Source organism: Perissodus microlepis, chromosome 10, assembly GCF_051167445.1.
Source record: "Perissodus microlepis isolate ML-2025 ecotype Zambia chromosome 10, ASM5116744v1, whole genome shotgun sequence".
Lineage (NCBI taxonomy): Eukaryota > Metazoa > Chordata > Actinopteri > Cichliformes > Cichlidae > Perissodus > Perissodus microlepis.
The window spans coordinates 20,903,487-20,916,121 of record NC_140470.1 but is presented as its reverse complement, the minus strand read 5'-3'; the positions used below and the strand labels follow the sequence as shown (position 1 = coordinate 20,916,121).

Sequence of the window (12,635 nt, the reverse complement as noted above, 5' to 3'; positions counted from 1 at the left end):
CAAGATGAATCACTCCTACCCAGTATAATTAAAATCAGTTTGTGTAGCAGCTCTAGCCTTTCAAACACTAAAACCTTGACCTTTAATTATAATGCTTCCATCAGTGTAAATTTTGAAGCTGTAAAACACACTGTCAAAATGCATCTATGGTGATGCAAAATTGGACTGAGGGCATCTGAGATATCACACTTAAGGTAAATGAGATTGCTCTTATTTGCAGATCAGACAAAACATGGAAATCAGTGCAATACTCATTGGAAAAAAAAACATAAATGATGGTGGTATTAACAGAGAATTAACAGAAATATTAACCCAGTTCTATATGAATGAAGTCTGACCTCACAGGGTTGTGACAATGGGCTTGGATCAGTTACACTGGCAAGTTTTTATAGTGTGATGCAAAGATGTAGTTTACATATGTAATACAAATCAATGGCTAGGAGCAAGTGCAAAAAAGGAGAAAGTAATGTAATTACATGTAATTACAGTGCTCACGTGACGATAAGAGACATACCGTGAATTTATTTCCTTAATTTCGATGACCAGGGTTTGGATTGTTCTTGTAAGTTCTTATAAGCAGTGTCTTCAATTAGATTTTTTGGCCAACCAATTTCTCTCTGAAGTAAAAGCTTTGACAGGAAATGCAGCTAGTCAAAGTGATAAATCAGATTCCTCCTTGTAGTCTTTAATGTTCGCGAGGCTAATAGCTACTCACAATACCTGTGAATTAAAGCAGCATGTCAATGTCAAGACTTACAGGATAAAAAGCTAAATAGACCTGGATATAATTACCAAATGCCAAAGATTAAACAGAATGTCATATATCAAATGCACAGACGCAAAGCCACAGGGACACACACAAACACACACACGACACGCTGTTTTACTGATTTGTTGTAACAGTGGTACCCATTGTGTTAAATTTATGTGGACAGGCAGATTGGCTACTAGCAGATTTGACAATTCTCCAGGGTATAAGGCCATTTTTCATGTCACCAATTACAAGCCTGCATCTCATTGATTGGGGGGAGCCTTTCACTCAGAGTGACATAAATTAACTCATGTGTCCAGTAAAAAAGCTGGGACGAGATGGCTATCATGGGGTTAAATCCTCTACGTTGCAGCCAGGAGTGCATCTTTTTTATTTCTTCTGATCTCATTCTAATTGTGTTTATACCTGTAAAACTGCAAGTTGAAATGAAATATCACATGTTCTATCTTTTCTGTGAATGTGTGCATGGAAGTTTAAATCTCTAAATGCCAGTGGTAATTAAAGAGATTCACTGCTGGTAGAGTGTTGTGTTCCATTTCTGTCAAGGACTTTGAAAGGTGAATTTTGTTTAATATACAGCAGGCAGCAGTGTATTTGGGTGTGCGCTTTGGATTCAGTGTCAAAGCTGTTTACAACATACACAGCAAAATATAACTTCTACTATAAATTTCTATTCTAACTATACTCACAAAAATGTAGTTATGATGAGTTGTGACTATTTATGAGGAACAATAGAAGGAACAAATCTTGGATGGATCAATCGTTTTCCATTCTGCTGTCTAGAAACGAGCCAACTATGCTGCTGAGTATAAAGGGAATTAAAAGCAGGGGGGCATTTATTTTAAGCAGAGTTATTTATAGTCTTCTACAATCTTGTTTGAAGTGAAATGCTCAGCAGCATGAAAAGAAACAATGGTATTATTGCATGTGATGAGCAGAAGATGCGTGGAAAGCTGGGTCCTGTCAGAGCTTGTATGTGGAGCTGAGGGGAGGTGAGGGGTGGGGCTCAAAATCAGAAAGGGAGGTGGGGGCATGTGTGTGTTAGCCTCGGGGGTTTTGATCTCTCGCTTCGCTAAACAGAGAGAAGTCCATCAGCAACAGATACCCGTTCAATTATTCAGGAGGTTAGCATGAAAAATAAATGGCTGCTTCCTGCAGGGAGAGGTGTGGCACTGCTCTGGTTCCTGACTGTTTCAGGTTATTGTACGCTCTCGCAGAGGTTAGATTGAGCAACTGCTTCCATTCTGGAGTCGATCAATTATGTGAGACCGCTTGCTTAACCCCATTAACACTAATAAACTCCACAATTTTCTTAATACGTGTTTCAAACAACATCAGCTTAAATTTGAGTAAATCAAAACAAAGCAGGAAAATACAATAACCCACATCCAGTCAATATTCATTGTTAAATTATCTTAAAGTTTCTACAGTTTCTGATAGCTCCTTAGCTTTGCAGCATTCTTCACAGGAATCCATCAAAGCTAAAGGTAATGTTAGCCATATGCAAAGTGGCTAGCATCGCTAACTAACAGTTTTCCAACAAATAATTATTATAAAAGTCAACTTGGATTTTAGTTCATGAAGTGCATGAAGATTTGTCTTTGTACAACAGAAACAATGACAGAAAATGAGAAGTTACACGTTTTGGACCTGTAACTTTGTGGAGCTTTCAAATGCACAAAAAGGCGAAAGAGGAAATACTAAATATGGGGTCTTTCATGCTACAGTCACACCAGGGAAAAAAGTGGATGTAGACCAAACCCCAACAAAAATTATTATGACCGAGTACAATAAACTTCCAATTTTGTTGCCATGATTGACAATGAGACATGGCTTGTTGGTTGTCAGTCAGGGTTGACATGGTTACTTCAAAGATAAGGACCAGGTCTGAGAGCACTCATTGTCAGTTCCTGGCTTCAAAGTGTCTATGTGCATCAAGACAATTATAAAATGTCAATAAAATGGTGTCAGTCTGATAACTGTCTGCTGTGTGCCATTACATGCAGTCCGCTGGAGATGATGGAACAAATAAGTATCATAAATCACCAAAAATCTGTTGTCTGCTGCCATCTATATACACAGAAATTCACCTTCAAAATCACTGCTTGCATTCAGAGTCAGGCCAAAACTTTGACTTAAAGTAGAATTTTCTTTATAGATTCTTAGAGCCTATTTTTTTTTAACCTCCTAGGACCTAGTGTCCACATATAGGGACATTACATTTTGGGTTATTTAGACCAAAATACTAAATCACTGCTCTACAAGGGCCTGATATCCACTTACGAGAAAATTATACTGCAACTGTTCTATTGAAATTTTAAATGAATATCCTCATATGCGGCTCTCATTTTTCTTAGAAACAAAAATTAGGAAAAAAAAAATCTGGTATAACTTTGTTTTTACATTCATCAGGTTCCAATCAGCCCAAATATCAAAGAGAAATTAAAAACGCATGCCATGGAAGAGTTTGGGTCTTAGGAGGTTAATATTATTTTTTGCTCACTATTGGATAGTGACAGTAAAGAAGACATGCAGTAAAGGGCCACAGGTCAGACTCAAACCCAGGCTGCTGGTCTCTGGCCACACAGCAGATGGGCACCTGCTAACCCGCTGAGCTAAACTGGTGTTGTAAAATCTCCTTTTTATATAGGAATATAACCAGAATACAATGTGTCTACATACAAGTTGCACTTTATTGATGTAGATTGGCTCACATTGATTCCAATGTGCTAAATAAATTTGGTTTAATTGTGGTTTTCACTGTTTAAACTAACCACAACTGTGCATTGTCCCTTGGTTTCATTGTTAAAGAGATTAATACAGTATGATGGCAAATAAGACTACACATTTCAGGGGAATCAAACTTGTGCAATCTGCTATTTGTTTGTCTTAAAACTGACCATTGCTCACATTGTTTTTTTTCTTCCTCGGTTACACACATATTTGCAGTGTAGAAGATTGTTTATTGTCCTGGCTCTTCTTCCTACTGTTTTAGTATGAATACATGTAGGCTACAACGTGTAAATCTGGACCTTCATTGTCTGTTTTCAAAAGGCTTTAGCTCCTCCACTTGTTTCATATGACAGTGTGAATCTATGAGGGTAGTTCTCTGAACAATACAAGCTTGTCACATAGTCAGCCAACTCACTTCTATGACTGGAGGCCAGCCAGCTGTCCCCGATGTCATGTCACTTTGTCCTAATGTGATTGCCATTTGGCATTAGCTGACTTTTCGTCTTTGTCTGTCTGTAGCGCTTGTTACTTTTCCTTTCTTCTCCTGTCTCTGTAATTTGTGCCACTCTTTGTGCCACTGTCTCATTTTTCTCTTCACAATGATTGGTCTTAAAAGAAAAGAAAAGGTGGAAAAAGTAGCATCTAATATTAGCTCCCGCTCTGCTTCCCTCTCTCTCCAGGTGGTCCATCACGTTGGTCGTCCCCTCCATGTGACTGCTGCTGCAAGAACCACAAAGGTGACGGCGAGGGCGAGAGCGGCACCTCCTTTAATGAGCTCTCCACCTCTAGCTCTGAGAGCCAGTCAGAGGCCAGCTCTCCCCAGGGAACAGTCATCTGTGGCCCAGTAAGTCGCCAGTCGCATCCCCGTGCCAATGTCCAAACCCTGGACAGGCCGCTGAAAAAGGGCCCTGTCACCATGGTCCAGCAGTCTGAACAACGACGCAAGAGTGACTTGCTGCGCACTCTTACAGCCAGCTCCCGTGACACCAGCAGCTGCAAGAAAAGGCCCACAAAAGAGAAGCTCACAGTTGAGGAGGAGTTGGAAAAGTGCATTCAAGACTTCCGCAAGATTAAGATCCCAGAGAGGTTCCCCGAGAGGAAGTACATGTGGCAGGCTGACCTGCTGAGAAAATATCGTCTCTGAGGCAGGAAACACAGCTGAAGGAGCAAACACATGAGGCCAAGAATCAGTTCAAGTGTTTTTTGATCATAAATTTTGCAACAAATGGGAGAGAACACTAAACTTGTTTAAATCAAGTTTCTGAAAGAAACCTTACTTTTATGCCAGTGCGCTGAGAGTCTAAACAGAAGCTAGAAGGAATGATAAAGAAAAAAGAGACTGTTCTATTATTGACGTATGTATGGTAGTAGGCTTTGTATGTGTGTTTATGTAGATTAGGCCTACTGTATGTACTGTAGGTGTGCTGTAACTTACTGAATGCCTTCAGAACTTTGAATAATTTATCCCAGAGGACCAATACAAGTGGATAAAGACAATGTCCATGAAATGATCAACCACCAGAAGGCTTGCTGATGGCTACACTTGGGGCTATTGATGGCTGCTGGACTGCACATGCTGTAATCGGTCATCATTCACTGAAAAACCATCGCAAGAGCCACGGTTTTAGTCAAAGCAGATAAGCACTGGTCTAGTATGTGATTGTATGTGTTTATGTCTGTGAAGGTTCTCAGTCATCCAGGTCATGGTAATCTAAGGAGGTTGAAAGAAAAGCGAGAAGTGTCAAACTGAAGAAGCTTCTTGGATGAGAGGTGAAAGGTTTTCTTTCCAAGATCCTTAGATGTGTGTGTTTATGTGAGTGTGCGTGTTTTGTGTCTGTTTGCACCCGGGTGGCCTAGAGGTCACACATAAGTCCACATTGGGACCCAAAAACACTTCATACTGTTCCAACAGTGCTCTCACTATAAATGCACGCAAAAATGTCTAATGACAGGATGACATGAAAAGCTGGGTTAATTACTTTTAAACAACTTCTGGAGACTTACGAGCTGGTGTAGGCACAGTTTTATCGGCAAGTAACTTTTGCATAGATCTTCACAATGTTGGTTAGATGTAGAGCAATACCCACATTACTGTGTGAAGGGGAAGCAGAAGAGTAAAGGTACCAGAGGTTCAGTGAAGGTCAATAAAAATATAGCACACACATACACATTTTTTCCCATGTACTGAAAATCATATTCACTGCAGCATAATTACATTCCAAAATGAACAAAGCAGTCAAACTTTTATTCACATACTGACACACAGAGCAATCAAGCACGGTGTCATTTAAACTATGCTTAATATGGCACAATAAATATGGAAAGGATGAAAGGGGCCTGCTGTATTTGCTTACCCAGTGAACACAGACAGATGCCTTCTACACTGACTGTTGACAAGCTAATCAATAGTTATTGATAATAGAGTCTGTTGATAGAGCTGATAGATGTGACTCTTGTTTACAATTACTAATGAAGCTCTTCGGTTACTGACAAAGACGAGCTGCTCTTCTATTCAGTCAAAATTAGTCATTATTCATGTATTCATTTACCTACTACTTGGCTCTGTCAGGGTCTGCGGGATGTATTGCAGTGTAGACAGTCAACTGCTATATTAAAGCAACACAATTTAAAAACATGAGTTAATATCTCGTGGAAGATTATTGTTATTCCTTCAAAGTCCTTGCTGAATAAAAAGTTACTGCCAGAGTCATATACCAATTATTTCAGGGTGCAAAATTAATAATGGACAGCAATGGCAAAAGCACAGAAACGTTCCCTGATGGTGCAATTATAAGGCATTTGTTTTTAGATTTCATATTGTTATTGGTCATTTAAAGCTGCCGTTTACTTTTTCATTGCCAGGTTAGTTCATTATTATTACAATACTAACTGCAAATGTAAAAGAAGAGTTGATAACTATATATCACTGTTTTTGTAGATATGTATTAAAAGTGGTGGGATTCACATCGATGAGAAGGCTTCTGATTATGAGACAGAATTATTCTATTTTTGTCATGAAGGTATTTTCCTTCATGAGGAAGTAGCTGATAAATTGGTACATGTGTTGTTCAAGGCATTCAATAAAATCACAGTTTTTCTGAATAGTTGGGTAGCTGTGATAAAAGATGTTAGCATTAGGAAGCTATACATCTAAATGAGTTTCTTTATATTGTTGAAATTTCAGATTGACCTTTTGATTAAAAAAAAAAAATATATATATATATATATACATATATATTAAAACAGAGGTGAAAATGAAAATAATTATATTACACAAACTTGGCTGAACTTGTATTTATCATTGAGGGTTATAAAAGTGCAGAGGAGTGCGATCTATAAACAATCACAGCTTTTTGCAAAGCAAGAAAAAAAAGCACACACAACTAAGAGTAAAATATGCATAATGTATACTTGTAAAAGATCAGTTAATTTAAAACAATCCCTGATATGTTAATAAGAAGGATGATTTAAAATGTTTTATTACGCTTATTTTTCTATCAAATGCCCTTTAATTTAATACACCGTCGAGCACTTATTCTGCCCATATAATGTATTTCCTGTGAGAGAAGTTAAGTGGTAGTAAGAGTGCCAGGGATAGTCATAACCATATGTCTGCTAAAGCTCATTATAGTATAGAGTAAGTGGTTGCAATAGGTGCTAGATATAAACCAATCATTCTCCTCATGTCAATACAAGTAATATAATTTATTTTTCTACATTACTGGAATATTACATTTTCATTTTGAAGTCATTGATCTTTTTCGTTGAAGTTGAAATATGTTAATCCAGGCTACATATCATATGTAAATAAACACCATAAATCATACCTAACCAGAAAAATGTATTATGCTCTCTGTATATAACATGCAAATCCATGAGGCATTGCTGCTACTCTGTTCTTAATGTGCAGTAGACTGACACTAATGTAATACAGCCATTATTGTTTTTATTGTTTTGTCATTTAGCGTTGGGCTATCAGGGATTAGGGAAATATAAGATATATCTATAACAGATCTCATATTTATATTGTTTTTTTTTCCAAACAACAGTGTCATAAATGGACTTCTCTAGCACACTCATCTGTGTCACAATCACTGACGACTATGATGCTGATTTTCAACCGGAATACAATGGAGTGTTAGAATAGTCACATGTTTTTGCTGTTTTGGCTCTGAACTTGATTTGAAATGAAACAGTGACTATAAAAGTACTTTGAGGGTGTTTACATCCATTTTTCCATTTCAGAAGAACGGTGTATAAATCCCCTTTAGCAGATGCAGGAAAATGCAGCAGGACAGTAGTTCTAAACCCACACAACAACAACAAAAACATTTTTCCATCAAAGAATTTTATGTTCTTGACTTATCGTTTGTCCCAAGCAAAACTGAGGATTTTTTCCCCAAGAATATACAGTCTGAAGATCACAAGAAACTGCTCCAGTACGTCTTGGGTCATGGTAGTCTCAGGTCCCACTCACACGGCCTAGAAACGTGTGACTGTGTGACTGGGACCTGGGGCAGTGACCATCTGGTAACTACTGGGCCTATATGTGGTAAAAATTCGGACTGGCAAATGGTTGTTGGAGGGTGATGGCAGTCGCTGTGAAATTAGTTGCTAAAGCCCAAGTCATGCAGACCTACAGCCTGTTTAATAACACCCTAGCAAGCAGGTTATTAGGGAAAAATGTGTAATACCAGACTGGTGGGTAGTCCAGGTTGGTAGGTGAAACTGGTTGGAAAGAGGTATATGATATGCCACTGAAAACGTCCTTGCAATTGCTTTGGTTGCTAGCAGACGAACGCATGGAGGACGCTGACTTGTTTACAAATGCCTGCCAAATAATCTCTGAGTGCTGAAAGAAACTGTGAAAAGTGCAACACAAAGTAAAAATGGAGATGGTTGCCTTCAAATTAAAAGTTGTGCCTTTTGAAACATGTTAGCTGCAGCAGTGAGGCATAACTTAAAGGTTATTTGTACGTTCTCTGTTTCCCATTTGCACTCGGCTAGTAGTTAGTGAGTGTTTGCAGAAAAGAAGGCATCACTACTGCAGCAATATATGAGATACCAAAGCAACCACAAGGAGATTTTAGGTGCAACATCATCGTTGCGACAGATTTACCTGGCAACCTTTAAGAACCACTTACTAATAATTGTAATTTGAGGACTTGAGTTGATAGTGTGGCTTCTTTTCGGGTAAATTTTAGGATAAAACCTATCAAGCCGCTATGTCTACTGCATTAAAAGCCTGACAAAAAGGGTGACACTGATTAAAAATTATACATTCAAACATACGATCCCACAACTCCTTAGCACAACCTTGGCATTCTCAAACCATCCCCTATTTAAATTTGGCTGGGCTTGTAGGTCATCGTTTGGGTGGCACTGCGGAACTTGTTAAAACTCAATGCCGTCTAACCCCGGTGGACAAAGTACAAAACCCAATCAATGTTAAAAAATGGTGAGCATAGTTCTGAGCATACCTAAGACGTCAACACTGTGTGTTTGATTAATGACATTGATTTGATGTTGGCACATTATGAACTCACAGCAGGATACATTGCAAGTGGTCAGATAGAAGATTCAAAGGAGTGATCTAAAACCAGTACTGGAACTAAAGAGATGACCTTAAAGGTGGAAAAATGTCAAATTTAAATCAGGTATTGTAGCATTTGAGTTGTATGGGGTGAGCTGGGAAGGTTTATGATCGTACCTTAAATTTCTGATACTGTTCTTTTCATGTGGACGTAAACACCCAGAAGATAAAGCTGAAGATCACGACATCTTGTCATAGTCTGGCTAATCAATGCAAGGCGATCCAAGATTAGCTGAGTACAAAACCAGTTCACAGCGTACATAGGTGAGAGAATTTATGTATAAATCTTTGTATATGTTTGCTTGGTGTGAACCAAACGTACATGCATACATATAGACAGAAAAACAGTTTTGTCTCTGGCTGATTTAAATTTTTTAGAGTAGGTAGCATACTTAAGACTGATTCACATTTAACCCATAAATTGTGTGTTTTTAATTGCTGGTACAATTATCATCGAACTAAAACACAAGAGCAAACATAGTTTATGTGTAATGTGAGGGTCTAGCTTTTAGTTTTTAGCATATTGTTTGTAATTTTTTAATATGTTTAATATATTTAATATGTGCAATAAATTGGGTTTTGCTGTCCATATTCAGCTATGCTGAAGTGCAAAAATAAGTTGACTTTATGGATTCTGTTTGCTTGACTCTACCCATCAGTTTGAAAACATTGTTTTTTTTCTTACTTGAGATGATTCAACAACAAGGTCAACTGTCATGAAAACCTAAGAGCATTTTCAAGCACAGATTTTCATAAGCTGTGATTCGAAACGTTGCTGAACGGACAAAGAGGGAGACATATACCAAGACACCTGGTGGCCTTCTAGAGTAGACTAAAGACGTTGTTGCACAATTTACAAAAAAATATAATGTAATACAGAAACACACACAAGAAAGTATTTTAAATGAAAGAAAGTTAATTAACTTACACGTAGATCACAGTCACAAATAAGGTGTCTGTCATTATTCAAGCATTTGTTGTTTTTGTAGATTTGTCTGGTCAGTTTTCATCTTCAAAGCACAAGAGGTGATTTTAAGTTCACTAGAAATGTAAATTTTTTGATAAAGAATGACTGCAATCTTGTTTTCAGACAGATGTATGTAAAGGATGGGAGAATGAATTGATTATATGTTTGTTGACTGAGATTATTTTGGATTGCACCTATTACGGTTTGTGATTTTCTTGCCTGTGTGAAGTGAAGCCTGTGTACATGACTGCAGTTCTTTTTATTTTCCTCCTGCCTTTATAAGCCTGCTAATCGCAAAGAATATCATAATATTCTAATACAACATGGCAGACCCGGCAGATACTGTACGAAACAAAAAGGGGCGTCGGTTTTGATGTATGTTGATCTGACACACACACACACACACACACACACATACAGAAAAACAACAAATGAAAATAAAAAAAGAAAAAATGGTTCAGAAGCATTGTGAGCATGTTGGTATACAAAACTTATAACAGATTTGACTTAGTCTGTTCTTGTGAAAAAGATTATGTTAAAAACTGATATTTGACAGAAAAAAAAGAAAAAACAAAAAAAGATAAGCACAACTGTGTTGATAGTGTCTGTTGTTCCTCCACCGGTGTATAACATTATCAAATAAAAACTAAACTGCAGTTTGACTGAGCTCTGGCAAAACAAAGCAACTCTCATCAGGAGCACATAGCTCATGGATTAAAACTTCACCACAAATTCTCCTGAAAGGTTAAATCCTGCTTTAGTAACCGTGGCATTACGAAAGTCTTTATTATATAAATTATAGATTTTCTTTTCAGAGTTCATCAGATTGAATTGTCAAACAATCACTGCTGGTGAGAGTTGCTCTGTATTCAAGGCGTTACTTATGTCTGCCTTTAGAGACAGTACAGTTCATCTGAGAGTCTTTAGATACAAAGCATATAGTAATTTTAAAAATGTATGAGTACAACCAATAAACCAGACATTCTGTACAGTGTTCTATGAGTTTCATTTATTCTCAAAATCTTACAGAGTTCAACGTTTTCAGCACATTTCACTTGTTTGGGTTCTCGTAAGCTTCTGTGGCATTATTAAAAGCAGCAGTGATATATTCAAATCTTCGGTATTCATTTGATATTAAAGCTTCATGGATGAGCACTTGAGTGGCCAGCAGCTCCTTATGTGCATTTCAGCGGCATCACACTAAAAGTATTTTTTAGCATCACCCCGATTTGCTGTACATTTTTGCAGGGCGTTTGGATGCTAGCTCTGAAAACGAGCTATGAATGTTATCAGCCCAGGAGGCCTAGCAGGTGACGCTTTCTTTCTACCTAGTAATAGTTGAACTATTGACAGTGGCACACGAGTTCAAGGTGAGAATTTTGCATGCAACATTTGTTATTCCTGCTTCATTTGTTTTTTCCTTTTCACTTTTTGTCACTCTAAGCTAAAGAGAAGTTTATTTAGTGAGATTTAGGCATCAGAACAAAGATCCATTTGCCAGCTTCCTGTAGTATTTACCACCTGAGATTGTCACTCATATAATTTGTCTTGCTTTCCATTTATCACTCATTATAACCAGGAGTTAAAGTGGGATTTAGCAGCTTGGGGTATCATAAAATCTGGTGCACTAGTGCAATGTGGGAAAAATTTATTAGAAAGTCACATAATATCTTGCTTTGTGAGCTCCTGTAGGCTTTACTTTGTGTACAGGCTGTGATCATTTGACCCAAGCTGCTAGTCACTGTTCTTTGTGGGTTTAGCTAGCTGAATTCAACAAGATATAAGCAGATGCTTCACAAGCTTTTGTGGCTTTCATACTAAAACTAGTATAAAAGGTAGAATTTAATGAGTGAATTTATTTGCACTCATCACCTTTAATATAATCTGATTTTGGCTACCCTTGATGTAAACTAACACTGACCATGAACACCACAGCTGCTCTCAACCAGCCCAGTATAACATATTACTATAAACTTCACCAAAGTACTGTGAACTAATCAATTTAACCTGCACTCATACTGCTAATATTAACATTACAACATCTTGATATAACCTTTAAATAACAGAAAATTTGTATAGTCTAGTTCGTTTTGCAGGACTTCTCACAAAGACATAATTGAGCAACACTTCGCATATAGATCCAGTATCTGATTTTAAAATCAGACACCACTGATGCTTGTTCCTTTTCTCTACATAAAGTAACTTTTTTTATATCTGCACCATGAAACATTCACAGGGAGGAGAAGAAAAGGGTGATGAGGGTGTATGTGGACTGTGGGATGGGGTTATTTTCATATTACCGAACAAGAATCTCCATACTGTCACTGAAGCAAGGCTAGACTGCAGCACATGAAAAATTTACTCATTCCGCAGTAATATGCATTAACCTGCCTATCAGATTTAATTGGTCATTAACTGAAGGTGCCAGAATGTCTTTGAAATGTTCCAGCCCACTTTAACCCCTGATTACAACAGACGATAATGATGCTCAATGATTCCGGTACAAGATATAGAAAGATGCCTCTGGCCATGTATATGGGATTAATAAAGGCTGATAACAACCCAGTCTG

At 37.7% G+C, this 12,635-nt stretch overlaps 1 protein-coding gene across 1 annotated transcript in view; it reads left to right on the top strand.

Annotated features, from left to right (window-relative positions):
- kctd16b (potassium channel tetramerization domain containing 16b) overlaps positions 1-11,054 on the top strand; it is a 95,110-nt gene extending 84,056 nt beyond the window's left edge. Inside the window, exon 2 of the mRNA XM_084940637.1 lies at positions 4,186-11,054. Within this exon, the coding sequence (XP_084796763.1) occupies positions 4,186-4,649 (464 nt within the window). The 3' untranslated portion in view covers positions 4,650-11,054. The remainder of the gene's footprint in view (positions 1-4,185) is intronic.
- The last annotated feature ends 1,581 nt before the right edge of the window (positions 11,055-12,635 follow it).